Raw genomic sequence first — 23,927 nt, forward strand, 5'->3', positions numbered from 1 at the left:
GGGAGATGAAATCTTAGGGGGAAGTTCTTTCCAGAGAGAGTGGTGAGGGGCTGGAAGGGGCTGCCCAGAGAGGGGGTGGATGCCCCATCCCTGGGGGTGTTCATGGCCAGGTTGTCTGGGGCCCTGGGCAACCTTGTGTAGCTCCAGGCCTGGAGGTTGGTGTCCCTGCCTGTGGCAGGGGGTTGGAGCTCAGTGATCCTTGGGGTCCCTTCCAACCCAGCCCAGTCTGTGATTCTGTGATCCCTGTTGTGATTTGTTAAAAATCCAAGTCCTTTTATCCACAAGGCTGCCCTGGGAATCGCAAACCTCATTGTTATGGCCATGATGGAAGGTGGTGTTTCTGCTGAGGAGGCCTACAGGAGGATATGGATGTTTGACAAATACGGTTTACTGGTGCAGGTAGGGGTGTGCTGCGACCTGGAACACCACAGCACAGGGGGTGAGGGGTGTCTGTGCCCTTCTCACAGCCAGAATCAACTCTTTATCTGCAGGGCCGAGAACAAAAGGTAGATTCCAACCAGGAACCCTTCACACATCAGGCTCCAGAGCAGATACCAAAGACCTTTGAAGAGGCAGTGAACATACTTCGCCCTTCAGCCATCATTGGTAAGGGAGGGGGTTGCTGTTGCTGTGTTCCCATCATTTGTCTGCTGCATTCAGTTCACTAACACAGCTCCCAGGAGGGTGGTGACTGTCACCTGTGTTCCTGATGGTGTAAAGATGGGAATGTGAGATCCATTGTCAGCTTCAAAACCAGACTGGAGTGCAGGTTACCTCTCAGTGCATCCTCCATTGCAGCTGGGCTGCTCCTGCATCCTGTGGCCTTCTCCAGCTGGTGTTGGACCTCAGCACAGCTCTGAGTGGGACTGTGTGGCCACAGTGAGCTGAAACTGTAATGAAGGGTCAGGAAGACACAAAGCAGCGTGGGTGACAGGGGCCTGGGGGACAGCAGGGTGACCATGACCAGCACTGTGTCCTCATGGCTCAGAAGGCCAATGGCATCCAGGGTTTGTTAGAAGGGGGGTGGTTAGGAGGTCAAGAGAGGTCCTTCTCCCTCTCTGCTCTGCCCTGGTGAGACTCCACCTGGAATACTGGGTCTGGTTCTGGGCCCCTCAGCTCAAGAAGGACATAGAACTCCTTGGAAGAGCCCAGCACAGGGACACCAAGGTGATGGAGAGTGAGGAACCCCTTCCTTGTGAGGAGGGGCTGAGGGAGCTGGGCCTCTTTAGCCTGGAGAAGATTGAGGAGTGAATTCATCAATGCTTATAAAGATGTAAAGGGTGAGAGTCAGGAGGCTGGAGCCAGGCTCTGCTCAGGGGTGGCAGCGACAGGACAAGGGGCAGCGGGTGCAGCTGGAGCAGAAGAAGTTCCATGGGAATCCAAGGAGGAACTTTCTCCCTGTGAGGGTGGCAGAGCCCTGGGACAAGCTGCCCAGAGAGGCTGGGGAGTCTCCTTCTCTGGAGACACCAAACCCACCTGGATGTGTTCCTGTGTGGTTCAGTCTGGGTGCTCCTGCCCTGGCAGGGGGTGGGACTGGATGATCTTTGAGGTCTCTTCCACCCCTGATCATTCTGTGATTCTGTAACAACATTTTTCCCAGAGAACAGTCACACCTCACAGGAGTTCCCTAACTTGAGTTTTATTTTATTTTATTTTATTTTATTTTATTTTATTTTATTTTATTTTATTTTATTTTATTTTATTTTATTTTATTTTTTATTTTATTTTTTTATTTTTTTATATTTTATTTTATTTTATTTTATTTTATTTTATTTTATTTTATTTTTTTAACCTTTGCTCCTTCCCCCATTGATCTTCTCTGGCCAGAACCTGCCAGCAGCGTGTCTGGAAGGAGCTGTTTCACACCTCAGACGATCAATACCTATTAAATCACTGCATATGTGGGCATTGATCTGTAACTATTGCTATCTGCAGGGTTTGGATGAGATGAGGGGTATTCCCTAATACAGCTCTGCAGTTCCCTTTGCCCCTGATTTCTTTGGAAAGGGGAAAGGTTTTAGCCTGAGTAGCTGCCTTGAAGTTTGTAGCCTGTGTGCAAACTCACACCGTGCTTATGTATTGTAGGTACAGGTTGGGGTGTGGCCAGAACTACCAGTATCAGGGGAGTGTGTGTTGCAGTCAACACCCAGCTGGGATGAATCATCCCTGGAGAACCCAGAGCTCCCACTTGCTTATCTACAGGGTGATAAGTTCTCTTTACACAGATCAATACACCCCCCCCCCCAAAAAAAAAAGACCCTTGTAAAACAGACTTTTGGAGCACATCTCTTCCTCTGGAAATGAGAACTTTAAGCAGCCAGGAATAGAGCAGTGCCTGTTCTCCCAGCCAGAAAAGCCTGGGATGCCCCGTGATGCGTCTGAAGGGGTGGCTGGAGTTCAACCTGCAGGCTCTGTCCTCTGCCCTGGGGCAGGTCAGGTCCTGATTCTGTCCCTGCTGTGCTTCCCCTTCTCCTCAGGAGTCGCAGGGGCCGGTCGGCTCTTCTCTCAGGAGGTGATCAAGGCCATGGCCTCCATCAACGAGCGACCCATCATCTTCGCTCTGAGCAACCCCACGGTGAAGGCCGAGTGCACGGCGGAGGAGGCCTACACCCTGACTGAGGTCTGTGCTGCTGGGAGCTGCTGGGGGCAGGAGCTGGATGAGGCAGCACAGGGGCTCTGGTTAATTTATTGCTTGGACCTATTGAGGGAATAACACGGATCTTCCCTGTCTTCTGGGCTAAAGGAGGTGGTGTTTGGTTTGGGAAGCGGCCTTGGTTTTTGAATAATGGTGTTTTGAAAAAGCTCAGGACACCTTAATTCTTCTTAAAATTGATTACCCACTGTTCCCTCCCTTTGACCAATTAACCATTCCCCACCACTGTCCTGGTTTCAGTCAGGATGGGGTTAACTCCTTGTGTAGCAGGGGCTGGAATGCTGTGTTTGGGTGTTAGGATGGGAGCAGTGCTGGTAACATCCTGATGGTTTCAGTTGTGCTCAAGCACTCCAGGACTTTCTCAGCTCTTCCTATTTCTCTGTTGATGAGAAAGGAGGGGAGGAAGCCAGGACAGGTGACCCAAAGTGCCCAAAGGGGGTGGGTGTTCCATGCCAGTGGCACCATGCTCAGTGTAAAGGGGGCTGGTGGGAGGAGGGGGCGGCTCCAGGACGGTCGGGTCCTGGGACGGCTCTGGGTGGCAGGGCCTGAGCTGTGGGTTGGGTCAGACACTCATTGGGTATCAGCAGCTGCAGAGATGTTCTGCTCTAGAGTCCTGTCAGCATTGTTATATTGGATCTCTCTGCTGTTCTAGTAAACTGTCCTTATCCCAACCCAGGGGCTTTTGGTGTCTTGGTTTGGGGTTGTTATTTGCCCCTTCCTTTTCCCTCCCCTTGCCTCACCCCCCTGCCCCTCTCCTCCCCCTGCTCTTCTCCTGTACAGAGCAGGCAGCTGGTGGGTCTCAGCTCTCAGCTGGGGTAAAACCACAACAACACCTCTTTTTAATTATTTTTGTTTTTTAAAGAAGCACCTCATGTTCACATCATTAGTCCTCAGAGCAGGTAATGCCTTTGCATCAAGCCAGGAGTCCTGCTTTGTGCCATGTCACTTCCCAGGGGCTGGGGGGGAGTCACAAGTTGTGTCATTACCCCTACAGACCCCGGGCTTCCCCAGGGCAGGAGTCTCTGGTGACCCTCTGTCCCTGTGCTCCCTGTCTCCCAACACTTGTCTCTTGTGCACTGGCACCACCAAATGTCGATTGAGTGGAGCAGGAATAAGCACACCTCATCCTGCACCCTTACCTCAGCCTCATCACGCTGTGGGGTGCTTGGGGAGGGGGAGAGGGGGGGAGTTTGGGGGTTTGAGGTGGTGTTTTCAATAGCACCATCACCAGACGCCTTCAGCAGCAATAGCCTTGGTTCAAATTACATCTGCACACCTAGACCTTGGGTTTTGGCCTTTAATGAAGCAAGTCTTTCATCCTTCCACACCACTTTTTGTATTAAAATCCTAATTGTCCTTGAAGAGAGCCTGAGGGGAAGGAGGTGGGGGTGAGGGAGCAGCGTGGGGCAGACAGAGTGCTGGAGTTAACACTTTGAACTGCTGGGTAATGCCTTTTGCTTTACATCCTAAACTCAAGCTCGCTGTGATCTCTCCCCTGTCCACAGGGCCTGCCTGCAGTCTGCAGGGGTGTGGCTTGTGAAAAGTCTCTTTTTTTCCCTTTCTTACTTTCTTTCTTTCTTTTTTTTTTTTGGTAAATACAGTCCCAAACCAAGTGACTCATATGTGAAAACGAGTGGGTGGAGATCTTCCCTTGTTTCTGGATCCAGAGCTGTGAGCTCCTTCCTTCCTTCCACTGTTAGTGTGGCTCTGTTTCCAGCATCTCAACCTCAGCCTTGTTCTCTTCATGCCAGGGAGGGTACAGCTTGTCTGAGAAGTGGCTTTCTTACCCGCTGTGCAGTTACCCAGTTCTCACAGAAACAGGGAGAGATGCTGCTTGCTACTCAGGTGTGGGTGCTCAGTGGGTTTTCCACAGCTCAGGCACACCTTAAGATGGCTCCTCTAGCCAAATTTATACAAAATTATTAGAAAATAATGCAAAAAGGACCCCGTTGCAATGACTGGTTAAAACAACCTCCCCTTCCTGTGTAAATCAGTACACATGGCTTATAGTTATTTATTCCAAACCCATACTGTAATTAGCATAAGTGGCCCATGGGTCAGTGGTCACGATCTTTCCCCCTCTGGAATAACCTTTTCCTCTAATTTCCTCCTGTTTTGGCAACCTTCAGCGATTCTTCAAGGTTTGTTGGTCAGGCCAACAGTACATCAGTTACTCTTCCCTCTTTGTGGCAGTGGCACACACTGCTTAGATAAGCCTTAACTAACAAGGGCGTAGGGCTACACAACAGGCATCTCCAGCAGCAGCAGCAGCAGCCTTGGTTCAAATTACATGCTGCACTTTTATGTTTCAGTTATCAGTCTCTTGATCAGCTGTGGAGCCACAGCTTAACTTTTAAGTTCCTTTACAGGCACCAAAACTCCATCACACCTTGGAACCCAGATCCTCTGTTACTGTGTCTGTTGGCTCAGAGGCAGCTCCTGCCGTGGAGATGGGCAGGTCCTGAGTGAGCCCAAGGCAGGAACAGCCTCTGGATAAAGTCTAGTCCTTAGCTGAATGAGAATGCTTCTGAATGAAGAGGAATGAATGTTTCTCAGTGGATGAGGAGCTTCCCCTGAGCCAGCAGTGGCTCTGGCAGCTGGGAAGGGCGATGGGATCCTGGGCTCCAGCAGCAGAGGGGTGGCAGCAGGGACAGGGAGGGGATTGTCCCTCTCTGCTCTGCCCTCCTGAGGCCCCAGCTGGAGTCCTGTGCCCAGAGCTGGGGCCCAACACAAGGAAGATGTGGGGCTGGTGGAGAAGGGTCAGAGGAGCCCCGGGGATGCTCAGAGGGCTGGAGCAGCTCCCCTATGGAGAGAGGCTGAGGGAGCTGGGCTGGCTCAGCCTGGAGAAGAGAAGGCTGTGGGGGGACCTCACTGCAGCCTCCCAGTCCCTGAAGGGACCCCAGGAACAGGAGGGGAACCAGCTTGTTAAAGGGCAGAGACTGGCAGGACAAGGGGCTGGAGTGAAGCTGGAGGAGGGAAGGGGGAGAGGAGGTCTTAGGGTGAAGTTCTGAGGGGCTGGAAGGGGCTGCCCAGAGAGGGGGTGGGTGCCCCATCCCTGGGGGTGTTCAGGTCCAGGTTGTCTGGGGCTCTGGGCAACCTTGTGTAGCTCCAGGCCTGGAGGTTGGTGTCCCTGCCTGTGGCAGGGGGGTTGGAGCTCTGTGACCCTTGGGGTCCCTCCCAACCCAGATCATTCTCTGATTCTGTAATTCTCAGATATCTTACATTAGCCAGAATAGTGACTTGGGAACTGTTTCAATATATAAAACTAAATTCCAGTATCTTGGGTAGAAAGTAAATAAGAGTTACAAAGCCAAACCTTTGGCTGGCAAAAATATATGTAAAACCTGCTGGCATCTCTGGTGGCTGAAGGAGGCCAGCAGCACTATTAGAGGGAGAATCAGCCCAATTTGTGCTTGTAATTTTTACAGAATATCAAAAGAGCATTAGATGCTCTGAAAGAAGAGGGTCACTTGTTCCCCACGGCCGTGTGTGGAGTCCCAAGGAGTGGGACCTCAGAGCAGGAGCTGCTGTTAGGTGCAGAAAGAAGACAGTGCTGGTTAAATCCAGGTGTGGTAACAGACCCTCACAGAAGTAGCTCCGTGAGCACAGAGCTGTTTGAAAAGTTCATGCCCATTGAAGGAAGGATCTATCTTTGTTTTCCTGTATTGGATACCTATGTCCTTTTATTCCTGGTTTTCCATAAGTTAATTTGTAGACTTGGATTATTCAAACAAATACCAGTGGTCAGTAAATGAACTGTGCTGATTGTGTTCCAGTCCTTATGAGTAACTTTTTCAATGCCTCTGGCTTTTCTAGACTTCTCTCCATATCTGATGTTTGTTTTCATAATCATAGAATCACCTGGGTTGGAAGAGACCTTTAAGGTGATTGAGCCCAACCACTGCCTAACCCTGCCCAGCCCACCTCTAGATCATGTCCTTAGCACAACATCTACACACCTTTTAAATCCCTCCAGGGATGGAGACCCCATCACCTGCCTGGGCAGCCTGTCCCAACCCCTGACAGCCCTTTCAGTACAGAAATTCTTCTGATCTCTGACCTAAATCTCCCCTGGGGCAATTTTAAGCCATTTCCTCTGGTCCTGTCACTTGTCACCCGAGAGAAGAGACCGACCTGACATCTCTGCACCCGCCTTGCAGGGAGCTGCAGAGAGCGATGAGCTCTCCCCTCAGCCTCCTCTTCTCCAGAATAAACACCCCAGCTCCCTCAGCCGCTCCTCACAGGCCTTGTGCTCCAGCCCCTTCCCCAGCTTCATCACCCTCCTCTGGACACGCTCCAGCATCTCAACGTCCTTCCTGCAGCGAGGGGCCCAGGACTGGACCCAGCACTCGAGGTGCAGCCTCCCCAGGGCTGAGCACAAGGGAACCAGCCCTGCCCTGCTCCTGCTGCTCACACGTCCCTGACACAGGCCAGGCTGCCATCGGGCTCCCAGGGCACAGCGCTGGCTCCTGCCCAGCCGGCTGCCCACCCGCACCCCCAGGCCCTTCTCCCCCAGCAGCTCTCCAGCCGCTCTGCCCCAGGCCTGTGGCGCTGCCGGGGCTGCTGGGCCCAGAGCGCAGCCCCGGCACTCGGCCCTGTTGAGCCCCGTGCAGTTGGGCTCTGCCCGTGGCTCCGGCCTGTGCAGGTCCCTCTGCAGAGACACCCCTCCTGCCACCAGATCCACACTCACACACACGGATACTCATAAAATTGCTCTTCAGTTCTCTGAAACGTGCTCAGTTTGCCCTTCAAAATGTGTATTTTTTTTCTCTTCAAGATACAGTCATTACTTAGAAAATAATCTCTGGCTTTACTTCCTTTATCATTTAACTAACAAAGCTCATCTGGCAATTAGGGATCAGAGCTGTCAGCCCACTCTGTCCCCTGGCTGGTTGTAAAACCTGAGGCTACACCATGAAGTCAGTCAGGAAACAAGGATCTCACTGCCAACCGTCTATTCAGCATTCTTCTTCTGTGAGATGGCACCTGTAAAAGCTGATGGTGCTTAATGACCCCTGTCACTGTGTGTTGTGTGGGCTTTTACTGTATTTTAATTTTCATTGCCTGTTGTGGTCCTGTCTTCAAAGGCATCCGTGTGTTTGGCTCCCTACACAGAAAGGCCTCTCTCAGGGGTACACAGTAACATTCTGACATAGTTCCTGAGCCTTTAGCATCTCTGCTAATTTGCTCTCAAATGTCCTCGTCTTGGGAAGCCTTAAGTATTTTAAAGTAATGTTATTAAACCTGTTGCCCAAAGTTGAGATTGTTTGCTTACAGGGGCTTTACTCCTTGAGGAGAAGAGGTCATTTACCTGGAGAGCAGATTTCACACTCCAAGCTCTGGATTTGTTTTCATATTTTGTGCTGATGAAAGTCCTTTTCCAAAGGAAGGGTGAGCATAGTGTGTCAGTCACCCCTCTCAGAGCTCTCAGCAGTAGAAGTGCAACAGGGCAGCCCCCCCAACACTTCACCCTCCCACCCCTCAGTAAACAAGCGACCCTTTGTTACTGTACTTCTGTTCCACTCTCTTGTGGAAGTGTCTGTCTCTCAGCTGCCTCTGGACAGGACAGTGGTGGGTCCTGGCTCCTGGCCATGGTTCCTGATACCGTTACAGTAACAGCAAACACAGCAACACCTCAGTCTCTGTGTGAGCAGCTCCTCCGAGTCACTGCTGCCTGAAAGAGCGATGAAGGGGATAGATCACTCCCCTTCCTTGGGAAGCTGCACAGCTCCATGCCTCTGCTTCCCTCTTCTGCTTCCCAGGTGTTCGCTGCAGAGACATGCAGATGCAGACTGATTCTTGTATCTCTTCCTGGCCCTGCCTGGAGAGGGTGGGTGTGTTTGGTGTTGTTCTGGGGTTGCAGAAGTGGTCAGCAAGGGATTCAAGCATGTGCTCAAGTGCCTCCCTGACTGGGTCCTGGAGCTGAGGGACTCTGGGGTCCCTGTATTTCAGGACCACTCTGTACTGCTGGCTCTTCAGAAGCTTGCCTGACTCCTTACTCCTCTCATTAACAGGGCCGTTGCTTGTTTGCCAGTGGCAGCCCCTTCGAGCTGGTGACTCTGAAAGATGGAAGAACCTTCAAGCCAGGCCAAGGAAACAATGCTTACATTTTCCCAGGTAATAAATAAAATGGTCTTCTTTTATCCTTGAGGCTCTCAGCACCTCTTCTTGGGTTTCCTTGCTACGCTGGGCATGGATAGTGATGGAGGTGTTAGTGAAGGAGCATGAAGAGGTGTTACCAGGATTTAGAGCTGGGAACTTGAGCAGAACAAATGAAAGAAAATCAGCTAAGGATGGATGTTAGGCATGAAAACAAAAGGGTGTTATTAAAGGCTTTGAAAGCTGCTGCATTATGGGTTCTTCTGCTGGGATTTTTTTTTGGGGGGGGAGGGGAAGAAGGAAATAAGTGTCAATATGCTCCTCTTGAAGTTATGTTTGGGTACATAAGAAGCTCTAGGGCTATTTCTCCACCTTCCCCTTTCTCTCCCTTCCCTCCCTGAGCTGCCAAGCTCCAGCCCCTTGTCAAAAGCCACCCATTGAGCTAAATGACCAGCGCACGTGGTAACAGTTGTCACAGAGGTGTGTGGAAAGCCATGGGGATGTTTTTAAAAGGCAGCGTTCTAGATGACTCCTTCTCAGCAGCAGGCAGCAGATTTTACAGTGATGTGGCCCTAACTGGCAATAATTCTGTTGTAGGCGTGGCTCTGGCTGTGATCCTCAGCAGCGTTCGGCATATTAGTGATAAGGTTTTCCTAGAGGCTGCCAAGGTAAGTGTGGGAGCAGAGTAGGCTGTGGCTCCTGACATAGGATGGTGGTGGATGACTTCATGGGCAGTTTCTCTGGTCTTGCTGAAGCTCTGTGGTTTCCTGCTTGGGTTTTGTTGTTGTTTTTTGTTTGTTTTTTTTTTTTAAATCCCTCCCCAATGGAAGGCAGCCCGGATTTTGGTCACATTGTGAAAAATAACAGTTTCTGCTGCAAATTTGGATATATATATTTTTTTTTCTTTCAAGCACCCAAATGGGGAATCTCTCTGTGGGTAAAACTGCCTCCCAGGTCTGGCAGCAGGTTTGCAGCTGCTTCCCACCCTGCTCAGGTTTCCACAGCTGGTGGTGTGGTCAGGGATAGACACAGTCATAGAATCGCAGAATCACCGAATCCCAGACTGGTCTGGGTTGGAAGGGACCCCAAGGGTCACAGAGCTCCAACCCCCCTGCCACAGGCAGGGACACCAACCTCCAGGCCTGGAGCTACACAAGGTTGCCCAGGGCCCCAGCCAACCTGGCCTTGAACACCCCCAGGGATGGGGCACCCACCCCCTCTCTGGGCAGCCCCTTCCAGCCCCTCACCACTCTCTCTGGAAAGAGCTTCCCTATAATATCTCATCTCCCCCTTCCCTCCTCCAGCTTCACTCCAGCCCCCTTGTCCTGCCAGTCTCTGCCCTTTAACAAGCTGGTTCCCCTCCTGTTCCTGGGGTCCCTTCAGGGACTGGGAGGCTGCAGTGAGGTCCCCCCACAGCCTTCTCTGTCCCCAGGCTCTCATCCTCTCCTGCCTTTCCACTTGGGAGCAGGAGCAGCTGCACATCGGAGTAACCGCTGAAACAACTAGGCAAATGCCAGGGCGGTCCCACACGCATGAAACTCCAGTGGTTATGGGTAGTTCAGCCTCCAGAAGAATGGGATCTGGATCTGCTGAAGGGTCACAAGCAGAATTTTTTGATAGGGGCACAAACTGAAGGGCTGATCTTTGAGAACTCTGAGATTCTGACTGCCTGTAGCAGTAAGAACACCTCAACTTGCTCCTCTCAGGTGTTGTAGCCTGTTACAGATCCCCTCCAGGACGTGGTACATAGAACATGTTTATTTCTCTAACTCAGGCACTGGCAGAACAGCTGACTGATGAAGAACTGGCACAAGGAAGACTTTATCCTCCTCTGTCTAACATCAGGGAAGTTTCTATTTACATCGCTGTCAAGGTGAGTGTGGAGCACAGAGCAGCAGGCTGCACTGAAAGCGCGTTGTACCTCGGTTCACTCGCTGGATTGCCTGATGTGACCCTTGGACACCGTGCACTTGGGCACAGTTCTTCCTGCCTTTAATAACAGGCACTTAGGGAAAGCCTTGGTTTTATTGGGTGCTTTGATTTGGTGGTGATGATGGGCCAGAATTACAGTGTTTGGATTCCTGGAGTTACAAGTTTGCGCTGGGGACCGGTAAAGACACTTCGCTGTTTGTCTTCAGTCTGTGGGTCCCAAGCGCGGCGCAGTGGAGGTGTGGGTGTTGCCTGGGTGTAGTGTACAGTGCAAACAGTGATTTAACCTTCCAGGTGATGGAGTTTTTGTATGCCAACAACATGGCTTTCCACTACCCTGAGCCTGCCGACAAGAACCGCTACATCCGATCCAAGGTGTGGACCTACGAGTACGAGTCCTTCATGCCCGACGTGTATGACTGGCCCGAGTCCAAGGTCCACTGATGCATCAGAAGATCACACTCCTCAGGCAGTATCTTCTACTCTGCAGGGATCCCTTTTCCAGACCAATTTGAATCATAATCTTTGAGTCCTGTAATTTATTTTGCTCATTTTGTTGTCTTTTTACATATTTTCCCCCCTCCTTTCTACATTGTTTTTCACTCGACTTCATTTCTCCCCAGTACCTGATCCACTGTATGGCTGGTGGCATCTGCCACAGGCATGAGAGAGCTCTCCAAAATCGATCTAAATAATGCTTAGAACCTGCACCACACCTAAAGAATTCCATTAATGATGTTTTAGCTCTGTGAGTTTGATGGTGGACTGCAGCTCTCTCATGGCTGCTGGCTCCAGAATGATTTCTTTCCGCTTTTAATAATCAGTCTTCTGCTTGTCCTGCTGTTGTCACGCTGTGCTGTCTGTGACATCACCAGAGAGCATTTGTCCAAAGCAAAAAAAGCCAAAAGAAAGAGAATAGCTAAAGGCAATTTTAAGGTTCCAGGGGGCTTTCTGGTTTGCCTGGTGTCCTGTTTCTCTGAACGTGCCTTGAGGAGCAGCGTGGTGTTGCACGTGTGGAATCTGCAGCAACCTGTGTGCTTTGTGTTTCCATTTCATCCTTTGAAATCCGTTGTTGGGGTGGGGGGAAAGGCAAACTTAGTTTAAAATTATCCTCAGAAAGCCTGAAAAAAATAATACTAATGACTTAATAGCTTTTCAGAACAGAGCTACACAGTTGCATAATGAATTATGTTGTGGAAAGGCAGGATCTGAAATAACCTAGGGAAATCTTTTAGCCATTTTGACAAGGAGATGTTCTGCCATGGACTCCAAGGTGATGTACCAAAGGATTTTTGTTCCATTTGCTAGGTTTTTTTCCAAGGTTCTACTTCTTCTAAGCTAAGTTCTCTCCCCTGCCTACCCTTGTTCTCACAGAAAGACCTGTGTCTGGTGTTTTTGTGACAAACTCCTAAGGGGACTCCCCTGCCACGCTGAACAAACGCCCCAGGCAGCTGATGGAGCTGGAAAAGAAAGTGTCACAGGGAGGTTTGGCTGAACATTTCTTGCCATCACACTCCAGTATGTTCAGTTCAGTCTGAATACAGGACTTGAAAGACACTTAGAAGCTTTAAGCTGACCACTTCATCTCCCCCACTCCACTTACAGGTTGAATTTGTCAGAGTTTTTGGGGTGGGTTTTTTCTTTTGGTTGGTTGGTTTGGGGTTTTTTTTGTAAAACTGAAAATTGCCAGCTAGGTTTTTCTTCTCCTTGAACATCTGACACAACTTGTACAGTGGAGCATTCCTTCCCCTTCCTATCAGGTTGGAGTGCCCTCTGTTACCTTGGCAAGGACACACAGTGGTAGGCACAGCCTGCCACTGCCCTGAATCTGATCCCTGTATATCCAGAAGCACAGGATAGTTTGTTCCATGGTCTGCTGCATCCAGGGAAGAAACAAAAAGATTGAAGATAAAGAATTAGATAGATGTAAACGGGGCTGCACTGCCAAACTTGAAGCTGGAACCCAAAGAGATGAAGTGAAGCTTGCTTAGGGTTTACCCATGGCAATCCCCTCTCTCATGTCCTCATTTATACTGGAAAATGTGGTCTCCACAGAACAGACCAGAAATACAACGGGGAGAACATCCTCTGAGCCCCCTTGGACTCGGTCTCTGTTGCTTAACTGCCTAGAATCTGACCTTAAAATGACTCTTGTGTATGGGGTGGAAGGAGCAGTAGCCGTTGGGAAGGCTTTACCCAAGTGAGGAAAGAAGGCTGATTGTATAAACACAAAAAGCAGTGTTGTTGGGGGGATAAAACCTGTGGTGAAGTGCTGCCTGCTGGGGCTCAGAACGCTGCAGTGCCCAGCTGGGGCAACGTATGTGGTGTGCAGCTTGTAAGTCTGTGTACAAAGAAGACCCAACACACACACACATACATGATGTTTTTACAAAGGATGCTTTGCTTTTTTGGTTTTGTTTTTCATCATCTATTTTTGCTACTCCTGGTTTTTATGGTATTTAAATTTGTGATCTTCCTGAGAAGTTATTTATTTAGTAAACAGATTGTTTTTACCTTCTGAAAAATCTCAATTCCAGATGAAGCCTGTGGTAGTGTGTCTGTGGAGTTCTGCATCAGGTACAGTGGGAACACACACTTCCTCTCCTCTGCCAGCCTAACAGAGAGGCAGATGAGTAATTAAAACATGCCATGCACTGATCTTCTGTGTCCCAGACGGGAACGATCACAGAGACAGGCCAGTTGGTCCCTAAACCCAGTTCTGTCCTATGAAATAAAGATCTGCATCCATCTGTTCGGTCTGATCATGGCAAGAAGTGCACTCATGGTCCACAATCGGTGCATATTGATAGTTCTCAGGAAAACCTGTCCCAGCTGGGGCAGCTAAGTGGCACCAGTTGGACTTCACCTATTCATATGCACCTGGGGATATTGTTGAATCAGGTTCTGTGGATCATGTGCAGCTTGCACTACAGGCACAGGGGAGTTTTACCTTCCATGTATAGCCCTTGTTTTTCACTAGTGACAGGTAACAGGTCAGCTCACAATGTTTCCTCTCCCTTTCATCATTCTCAGATTACGTTTTTTTTTTTTTTAATAAAATACACAGATTCTATCTTTGGGTTTGTGTATTCTTCAGATGTAATTAATGAATCAATGAATTAATTACAACTGCGATTCTTGCCACTGGGGAAGGAACCACAGTGTCTTTCCTTTCACATTCACCTGAAGGGTGACTGGTGGTGTAGCTCTTCCAGCTTTGGTGACTTCTCCCCTCTGAATGGTGTTGGTGTCTTTCGTGTCTCTTCTCTGAGGATGCTCTTCTGGGATGCACGTAACACTTCCAAGGTGGTCAGAAACTCCCACAGAAGTCAGTAGCTCAGCCTTTTCCAACACTGGTCCAAGTTGCTTCCCTAAAATGAGCAGGAGCAGGGCTGAGCCTCTTGGCAGCAATATACAGAAATACCATGGGGAGGAGAAGAAACGTCGCTGAGGGAGTGCAGCCTTTTATTTTTTTATTAAATATGTGTGTTCTTGTTCAAAGAGATGAAAGGTTTTGTATGTTCCTGCAGCACATGCCAACAACTGATATGTAGGGGGAAACTTGTAAAGACGTTGTGTCTGACAGATTTTAAGACCCCAGTGCGACTGGCCACAGAGGTCCTTGGTTATGTTTGTGAGCAGTGATGTCTCATGACGTTGTGTTTGTTTTCTGAGCTTGAAATGAAGCCATCCTTCACGTGCAGGTCGGTGTTGTAACAGGTTCCCCCTCCTGTAGGTGCGTGTCTTCTCTGTACTGTTGTTTCCAGCACGCTGTTGTTGGGGGGAGGGGTGTAATAACCTCCTGTCACGCTCCTCTGGTGGTAACTGTAGAGGTAAATGCTACACCTCGTAGTTGTCCTTTAGCAGCCCTGTTCAGTGACCACCTCTGTGGGAGGGTTGGGATCGCTTGCACAGCCACAACTGTGAATTTTAGTTCGGTTCACTCTGGGCCTCAGTAAACCCCAGCTGGTGGCTTGGATTTGGGGCTTGCTCTGGGTCGTCCTGGTGATTTGAGCGCCTCTGTCATTTGGGCAGAGGTACATACGAGACTCTGGGATGGGACTGTAAGAACAGCAGCGTTTTGGACTCCTGTCTCAGCTATACCTACTGTTCTGGAGTTTAAGACCACCACTGTTTTTGGACTCTCTTTTTAAGACGATGTGCACTGCTATCCCGTCTCCTAACCACATGGAACGGGCAGGGATGGGTCCCTACGTTGATTGTCAAGGAGACAGATCTAGAGCAGAGCTCCAGGTGGCCGCCGCTGGGCAGCTGAACCTGCGCAGTGCTAATTCCTCTGCGGAAGGGACATCTTCATTCTGCACGGACCCGCCTTGACCTACCTACCCGCTCCCAAAATACGCATCACCGTGGCACCGCAGAGCCCGCAGGTGTTCTGTGTGTGTGTGGGGGGAGGGAGAAACCCACAGAGAAAACCCAGCAGGTTTTACGAGGCCTCTTGCTTCCCGGTGCCGCCGCCGCTCGCCCCTGCGCCGCTCCGCGGGGAGATGTGCCAACAGATGCACCGCCATACCTGGGGAATCCGGTTCCTGGTGGCACAGCAGCTCCTGCAAGCAGCTCTCTGGCATCCCGTGTTTTTGCTGGTGGGGCAGGGTTTATATTCCCTGCCCATGAACCAGGCGCCGGGTTGCTCCGAACTCTTCAGAGTACCTTTGACTCGCCACTCAAGCAGCTCCTTTCTGGTGAAAAATGGAAATAAAAGTAACATTCGGGCTGCACAGACAGAGAGAGATGGCCAGTTTGCCAGGAGATGTCAACCTAAGTTACATTTATTTCTATTTTAAACATATCTACCTTACCCAAGTGGCCGTGACTCTGCAGGAGGGGCTGTGGGAGCAGTTCTGGTGTATGGGGTGTGTGTGTAGGGGTGGCTTTACCTGGGAGGGCCGCTGCTCAGCTGGCACTGAAACTGCATTTCAATGTGAACCCCCATGGGGATATGTTTTTTCTTTTTCCCTCCTTTATAACGTGGTAACTCTTGACTGATTGGGGATTTTTTTCTTCCTGCTTTGTAATGTTGTAGCCCCATTGAAATTGTGCGTCCTGGTCTTCTATTTTCTTAGTAAAAACGCATTCCCTTTGCTTAAATTACATCTGGTCTGGTTTCTTCCCCCAAAAAAAACCCGCATGAAGCCTGCCCCTGCGCAGGGCTGGGCTGCCATGGCCTGGATCGCCTGGATCGCCTGGATCGCCAGGATCGCCTGGATCACCAGCTCTATTCCCACTGCCCCTGGGAAGCCACCAGCGAGCTCAGCGCTACCGGCCCCGCGGCTGACCCGCTTAAATGTCACCTCGGAACCCGGGGCCGCACAGCCGCAGCGTCCCGGACGCGCCGACCCGCTGCCCCGGGGCCATCCCCGGGCTCCTCGGCCGGCTGTGGGCTGGGCCCCGCTGGGTGCCGGGAGGCGGCGCGGAGGCGGCGGGGCCGGGCCGGGCCGGGCCGCACAGCGCCGCCTCCTCCTGCCGCCGCCCAGGGAAGGTAGGCCGGGGCTGGGGGGGCTGGGCTGGGCTCGTTCGCTGCGTGTCGTGGGCTAAACGCGGCCGCCTCCGCTCGCCGCGGCCTCAGCCCCGGCCCCGGGCCGCTCCCCGCGGGCGCTGAGGGCAGCGGCGGGAGGCCGCGGCCCCGGGGCGGGCGGAGGCCGCAGGCCCCGGGCCGGGCGCGGGAGGCGGGGAGGTCGCGGAGGGGGTTGGTGGCGGTGGGAGCGTCCCCGCGGCCGGGGCTGGGTGTCGCAGTAACGCTTCGGGTCGGAAGGGACCTCAGCGCCCTTCGAGTGCCGGCCCTGCTGTGGGGAGGGACGCGCCTTCCCCAGCCACATCCAGCCCGGGACTCTGCCAGGGATCCAGGGGCAGCCACAGCCCCTCTGGGCACCCTGTGCCAGGGCCTCACCACCCTCAGAGGGGAGAATTTCTTCCTAACCTCTGACCTAACCCTGTCCTCTTCCAGCTTGAACCCATCACCCCGTGTCCTGTCCCTGCTCTCCCTGGTGAGCAGCCCCTCTCCCACTCCCCTGTGGGACCCCTGTAAGTGTTGCCAGGCTGTAATTAGGTGTCCCCACAGCCTTCTCTTCTCCAGGCTCAACCAGCCCGACTCTCTCAGCCTTCATAGCAGAGGATGTGGCCTCCTCTGGACTCACTCCCACAGCTCTGAGGACCCCAGAGCTGGGCACAGAGCTGCAGGGGGTCTCACAAGAGCACAGGGGCCGAATCCCCTCCCTCAGCCTGCTGGTCACGCTGTTCTTGACACAGCCCAGGACACGTTTGGCCTTCTGAGCTGCCAGCGCACGCTGCCAGCTCGTGGTGACCTTCTCACCCACCAACATCCCCCAAGTCCTTCTCCTTGGGGCTGCTCTACCCATTCTCCACCCAGCCTGTTGCTGTGCTTGGGATTGCCCTGACCCACATGCAGGACCTTGTACTTGTCCTCATAACCCAGGTCTGAACATCCCTACTCCCAGCCCACAGATCACCAGGTCACAACATAAGGCCTGAAGCCAGTTCAGGTGCTAATAAGCAGAGGAGAAGCTCCGTTTACTCCATCCAGCTCTGGACCCCTTAGCACAAGGAGGACATGGACCTCTTGCAGTGGATCCAGAGGAGGCCACAGGGATGACCTGAGGGCTGGACACTAGGAAGACAGGCTGAGAGAGTTGGGCTTGTTCAGCATGGAGAAGAGAAGGCTGGGGAGGGAACGTATACGGCCTTCCAGTCCCTGAAAGGTGCCTATAGGAAAGCTGGGGAAGAACTGTTCCTGAGGGCATGGAGCGATAGGACGAGGGGTGATGGCTTTAAACTAGAGCAGGGCAGGTTTAGATGAGACCTTAGGAAGAAGTTCTTCTCTCTGAGGGTGGTGAGACACTGGCACAGGCTGCCCAGAGAGGTGGTGGAGGCCCCATCCCTGGAGACATTCAGGGTCAGGCCTGATGGGGCTCTGAGCAACCTGCTCTGGTGAAGATGTCCCTGTCACTGCAGGGGCTGGGACAAGATGGCCTTTACAGGCCTCATCCCACCTAATGCAGCCTGTGAGTCAGTGCAAGAAAGAAAAATACGTATTTCTGCTTTCTGGGGGTGTGTTGGGTTTTTATCAAACCCCTCTTTGCTCCCCACTGCCAGGTAATGGAGTGTTGCACCCTGGCATGGTGGGGAGGACCCCGCTTGCACACCAGGGAAGAAGGGTGCTCTCTCTTGAGAGAGCCTCTACACCAGACAAAACCATCACACTCCTGCTCCAGAGTTACCTGAAGCTGTTGAGGCACCTGGAGTTTGAGACGAGGTAGAACTACACCTGATGGTGAGGCAGAAACCAGTTCTGGGGGGGCTGAGGCTGGAGAAAGCACACCCTGCAAGTCGAGGCAGTGTCAGAGTCCTGTGTGTGGATGTTCTGCTCCTGACACAGCCTTCCAGAAGTTGTCCTGCCCTGGCAGGCTCCTCCTCTGGGTAACACAGCAGATTCCTAAAGGTTGGGGGGTGACTGTGTGGAGCCTTCTGCTGCTGCAGGAGTCCCCTGATCTGTCTCACAGCCTTCGGGCTACGTAAAGGTTCAGCGGGGTTTAATTCTCCACTGAGCACCCTGGGAAGTAAAACATCAGCTGCTTGGAGAGGTGGCAAAGGCAGAGCGAATGGGGTCGCTCCTGGCTTCTTGTGGTCTCTGCAGTTGTTGAGGGGGGTGACTCTTTCCCCTCTGCCTGTTCCTGACGTCCCGTAACGGTGTTCAGGCCTCAGCAGGGGCTGTTTGGTGAGGGTCACTCTGAAAAGGTGAAAGCACATGCAGGGAAATCAGAGGGTTAAAGAAAGTGAGGAAGAGAGGGAATACCAGGTTTAAAGGCTGGGGTGCTTACAACTGGGTAGGGCTCAGTCTTTAGGTGATCACAGCATCACAAGGTTGGAAAAGACCTTTAAGACCAAGTCCAACCATTCCCATCCTGAGCTAAACCAGATCCCTGTGCACCTCATCTCCCCTCTGTTAAACACCCCCAGGGGTGGGGACTCAGCCCCCTCCCTGGGCAGCCTGTGCCACAGCCCCACAACTCTGCCAGGGAAGAACTTTGCCCTCCCAGCTGAGCTGCCCCTGCCCTGGGGCAGCTTGAGCCCATTGCCCCTTGTCCCATCTCCTGTCCCCTGGCTGCAGAGACCATCGCCCACCTCTCTGCACCCTCCTGGCAGGGCAGGGGAGGTGGGGAGAAGGGCTCCCCTCAGCCTCCTCTTCTCCAGGCTCAACACCCCCAGCTCCCTCAGCTGCTCCTCATAGGATTTGCCCTCCAGCCCCTTCCCCAGCCTGGTTGCCCTTCTCTGCACTCACTCCAGGACCTCAATGTCCTTCTGATGCTGAGGAGCCCAGAACTGGACCCAGCACTCCAGCTGCAGCCTCCCCAGTGCCCAGTCCAGGGGCACAATCCCCTCCCCAGATCTACTGGCCACACTGTGTCTGACAGAAGCCAGGATGCCAGTTTGTGTCTGGGCTGCCTGTTTGCACCCTCCCACCGACACAACAAGGAGGTGGTCTGCTTGTAAACACGGTGTTGCCCGATAGTCCTGTCCTGCTCCAGGGAGGTGTCAGTTTTACTTTCTTAGGGGAAGGGCAATCTGGTCTTGACACCGAAGTATGGCAGCAAAAAAGTGTTTCTTTCCCAGGATAAGTGTCTCAGAATCTCTCTTTTTCAGGTGGATTACCAAGGTGTGTAGGATGTCCATGGATATAACCTTCCTTGGCACCGGCTCAGCGTATCCCTCCCCAACCAGAGGAGCGTCGGCGCTGGTGCTTCGCAGGGAGGGAGAGTGCTGGCTCTTCGACTGCGGGGAGGGGACTCAGACACAGTTCATGAGGAGCCACCTGAAAGCAGGTTTGTGCTGGTGAGGAGGAGTTTGTGCAGGAGGGGAGGAGAAAGGGCTTCCTGAGACCTAAACGAAACACCTCGTGCTCATCTTCCTTGAAAGCAGCGCTCAGCGTGCAGGAACATCTGAAGGTGCTGCCCTTGGCTGGCAGCTGCTAAACCTGCCCTGCAGTAGTCCTCGATTGCCCTTTGGTGAGGGATTGTGCTGGAGGACCACACTCTCCTGAATTCAGTTCTTAGGCTTTGCAATTTCAAGCCTGGGCCACAGAGCAGCTTTAAAATTTGTATGGAAGTTTAAATACCAAATATCAGTCAGCTGATACTGTATCATATCAGAGCCCAGCACAGGGCCACAGAGGTGATGGAGTGGAACCCCTTCCTTGTGAGGAGAGGCTGAGGGAGTTGGGCCTCTTCAGCCTGGAGGAGACAGAGGGGTGACCTTATTGATGCTCATAAAGATGTAAAGGGTGAGAGTCAGGAGGCTGGAGCCAGGCTCTGCTCAGGGGTGGCAGCGACAGGACAAGGGGCAGCGGGTGCAGCTGGAGCAGAGGAAGTTCCATGGGAATGTCAGGAGGAACGTTGTCGCTGTGAGGGTGACAGAGCCCTGGGACAGGCTGCCCAGAGAGGCTGGGGAGTCTCCTTCTCTGGAGACATTAACCCATCTTTTAAACACCCCCAGGGTCAGTGACTCAGCCCTCTCCCTGGGCAGCCTGTGCCAGCCCTGACAACTCTGCCAGGGAAGAACTTTTCCCTCCCAGCTGAGCTGACCCTGCCCTGGGGCAGCTTGAGCCCATTGCCCCTTGTCCCATCTCCTGTCCCCTGGCTGCAGAGACCATCGCCCACCTCTCTGCACCCTCCTGGCAGGGCAGGGGAGGTGGGGAGAAGGTCTCCTCTCAGTGTCCTTCTCTTGACATATCAAGCCAAAATCAGCCTTGTGTATGCAAACTTATCGCTGCTGTGGGGGGGAAACACTTTGTGGTTTGGGATTTATTTCTTAAAAATTGGTTTTATTTTCATTTCTCCCTCTCCCCTTGTTTTCTGCTTTCTTGCCAAAAAGCTGATTGCTCCGGAGTTGCTCACGGTGCTTTTCTTTTTCCTGTTTCCCCCTCCTTGTCCTCACCCACAGGCAGAGTGACCAAGATTTTCATCACTCACCTTCACGGTGACCACATTTTTGGGCTCCCTGGCCTGCTGTGCACCCTCAGCATGCAGAGCAGCCCCGACCCACACAGAGCCCACGTGGACATCTACGGCCCGCTGGGGCTGCGGCACTTCATAGGCAGCAGCATGGAGCTCTCCCACTCGCAGCTGCTCTTCAGCTACACCGTTCACGAGCTGGTCCCCACGCCAGAACAGTGTCCTGCAGAAGAATTCAGAGACTTTTCTTACCTGGATGGACAGAGGGGGTCTCCCCAGGGAGCAGGAGGGGAAAGAATCCACCTGAACCCGGAGGAGAGCTCGTACTTGCTGTTTGAGGACGAGCAGCTGGTTCTGAAGGCGTTTCGCCTCTTCCACCGCGTCCCTTCTTTTGGTTTTGTGCTGGAGGAGAAGCCCCGGGCTGGCAAACTCAACGTGAAGAAACTGAAGGACCTGGGTAATGATTTCACCTTGTTTTTACTCTTTTTATTTGTTTTTTTCAACGCCTGAATGTGTATGTTCAAGCTGAGTGCTGACTTCACCTCTCAGAAGGGGCAACAAAATTGGGTGGACAGGTGGAATCATTTGTAGATGACAGGGTGGCCATGAGCCAGCAGTGTGCCCTGGGGGCTGAGAGAGACAATGGGATCCTGGGGGCATCAGGAGGAGTGTGGGCAGCAGGTGACAGGAGGGGATCCTCCCCCTCTGCTCTGCCCTGCTTAGGCCCCACCTGGAGTGTTGTGTCCAGTTCTGGGCTCCCTGGGATCAACCAGCCAGGGATCTCCTGGAGAGAGTCCAGAGGAGGGACAGAGATGCTGAGGGGCCTGGAGCATCTCCCCTGGGAGGAAAGGCTGAGGGACCTGGGGCTGTTCAGCCTGGAGAGAAGAAGACTAAGAGGGAACCTTATTAATGTTTATAAATATCTTAAATATGGGATGCAGGGGAAAATGGGCAGCCCCTTTTCAGTGGTCTGTGGGGACAGGGCAAGGTGTGATGGGCTCAAGTTGGAGCACAGGGAGTTCCCCCCCAATGTGGGGAAGAACTTCTTCCCAGTGAGGGTGAGGGAGCCCTGGGCCAGGCTGCCCAGGGGGTGTGGAGTCTCCTTCCCTGGAGAGATTCCAGCCCCATCTGGATGTCTCCCTGTGTGCCCTGTCCTAGGGACCCTGCTTTGGCAGGGGGGTTGGACCTGATGAGCTCTGGAGGTCCCTTCCCACCCCTGTGATCCTGTGATTCTATGATTTTACCATCCCCTTTCTAGAGGCTGTAGCAAATCAGAGCTGCTGTGTCTCTCCCAAACCCATTTTAGTTCAGTTTTCTAGTAAAGACATTCTAACTCACCAAGCCAGCACAGCACTCTGAACTGGTGTGTAACACCAGTGCCAGTTCCTATCACAGGACATCATCGTACTGACTGGGAAGAACAAACAGGTTCAAGTGTTGACGTTGGAAAAGCTTGAGGTGACTCTCAGGGGAACGTGTGGCCAGTGTAGCTGCACCACTTCACTGACTTCAGCAGGAAGAACTCAGCTCTTCTTCAAACAGGCTTCCCAACACTGTTAGGAGCTCTTTATTTCTTTAAGGATGTGAAATGCCAATTGATGTTCAATGCTGAGGGTTGGTTTACTCAGTGAGAGACCTCTGTATAAAGCCTGTCTCTTCCTAGGTGATTTCTTTATTAATCCTGACACTCAGCAAATGGTGTGGCCAGTACACCTGGGGAGGGGGTTGTGCCCCTGTACTCTCCTTAAGAACAATTTAGTAAAAATCAGTAAATTTAGTAAAAATTAGTCTATTCACTTGGTCATTAAATCCCCTGATAGACTCAGGCATTGGAGGAGCTTGAGGTTGGTTGGGAGGGGATTGTGCCCCTGGACTGGGCACTGGGGAGGCTGCAGCTGGAGTGCTGGGTCCAGTTCTGGGCTCCTCAGCATCAGAAGGACATTGAGGTCCTGGAGTGAGTGCAGAGAAGGGCAACCAGGCTGGGGAAGGGGCTGGAGGGCAAATCCTCTGAGGAGCAGCTGAGGGAGCTGGGGGTGTTGAGCCTGGAGCAGAGGAGGCTGAGGGGAGCCCTTCTCCCCACCTCCCCTGCCCTGCCAGGAGGGTGCAGAGAGGTGGGCGATGGTCTCTTCAGCCAGGGGACAGGAGATGGGACAAGGGGCAATGGGCTCAAGCTGCCCCAGGGCAGGGGCAGCTCAGCTGGGAGGGCAAAGTTCTTCCCTGGCAGAGTTGTGGGGCTGTGGCACAGGCTGCCCAGGGAGGGGGCTGAGTCCCCACCCCTGGGTGTGTTTAACAGAGGGGAGATGAGGTGCTCAGGGATCTGGTTTAGCTTAGGATGGGAATGGTTGGACTTGATGATCCTAAAGGTCTTTTCCAGCCTTGTGGTTCTGTGATTCTCTGATACTTAAGGACCTCTGTGCCTTTATTTACCAGGAGTCCAGCCGGGCCCTTTATATGGGAAACTGAAGAGTGGAACAGCGATCGTCCTGGAAAGCGGAGTGACCGTTTCTCCTGGGGATGTCTTAGACGACCCCATTCCTGGGAGGAAAATCTGCGTTTTGGGGGATTGCTCGGGGGTGGTTGGGGATGCGGCCGTGAAGCTCTGCAGGGAAGCAGACGTGCTGATACACGAAGCCACCTTGGACGACAGCCAGGAGGAGAAAGCCAGAGAGCACGGCCACAGCACCCCGAAGGGGGCGGCGGGCTTGGCTGAGCTGTGCAAGGTGAAGAGGCTGGTTTTGACTCACTTCAGCCAGCGCTACAAACCCTCCCCTCAGGGGGGCGAGGGGGACGCCGACCTCACCGAGCTGAAGAGACAGGCAGAGTCAGCCTTAGGCGGGCGAGAAGTGACGTTAGCTGAGGATTTCATGACTATAGAAATTCCGATGAAAAAGTGACAGTAGTAGGGTTAGCAAGCTGACTGGTGTGCAGGGAGGGTGGTGGGTGGCCATGGAAAACACGTGCCTGGAGAAGAGAGGGCTCTGGGGACTCCGAATTGTGGCCTTCCAGTACCTAGAGGGGCTCCAGGAAGCCAGAGAGGGACTTTTTAATTAGGGAGTGTAGTGACAGGATGAGGGGGAACAGGGTTAAACTGAAAGAGGGGAGATACTGATTAGATACTAGGCAGAAATCCGTCCTGGGGAAGATGTGCTGACACACAGTGTGCCCAGAGAAGCTGGGGCTGCCCCTGGATCCCTGGCAGGGCTCAAGGCCAGGCTGGATGGGGCTTTGGGTACCCTGGGGGGTGTCCCTGCCCATGGCAG

At 52.7% G+C, this 23,927-nt stretch overlaps 2 protein-coding genes across 2 annotated transcripts in view; both read left to right on the top strand.

The window, feature by feature from the left end:
* ME2 (malic enzyme 2) overlaps positions 1–11,486 on the top strand; it is a 42,880-nt gene extending 31,394 nt beyond the window's left edge. Inside the window, exons 10-16 of the mRNA XM_084279015.1 lie at positions 286–399; positions 492–606; positions 2,478–2,620; positions 8,668–8,770; positions 9,350–9,420; positions 10,527–10,625; positions 10,976–11,486. Coding sequence (XP_084135141.1) covers positions 286–399; positions 492–606; positions 2,478–2,620; positions 8,668–8,770; positions 9,350–9,420; positions 10,527–10,625; positions 10,976–11,125 — 795 coding nt within the window. The 3' untranslated portion in view covers positions 11,126–11,486. The remainder of the gene's footprint in view (positions 1–285; positions 400–491; positions 607–2,477; positions 2,621–8,667; positions 8,771–9,349; positions 9,421–10,526; positions 10,626–10,975) is intronic.
* Positions 11,487–19,382: 7,896 nt separating this feature from the next.
* ELAC1 (elaC ribonuclease Z 1) lies at positions 19,383–23,561 on the top strand (the record flags this gene model as incomplete). The annotated part of the gene is made up of 3 exons (XM_084279014.1): positions 19,383–19,543; positions 20,661–21,124; positions 23,098–23,561. The coding sequence occupies 3 exons, from the start codon at positions 19,383–19,385 to the stop codon at positions 23,559–23,561; spliced, it is 1,089 nt and encodes a 362-aa protein (XP_084135140.1).
* Positions 23,562–23,927: the final 366 nt, after the last annotated feature.

Source organism: Gallinula chloropus (genome assembly GCF_964237585.1).
Source record: "Gallinula chloropus genome assembly, chromosome: Z".
In the NCBI taxonomy this organism is placed as follows: Eukaryota; Metazoa; Chordata; class Aves; order Gruiformes; family Rallidae; genus Gallinula; species Gallinula chloropus.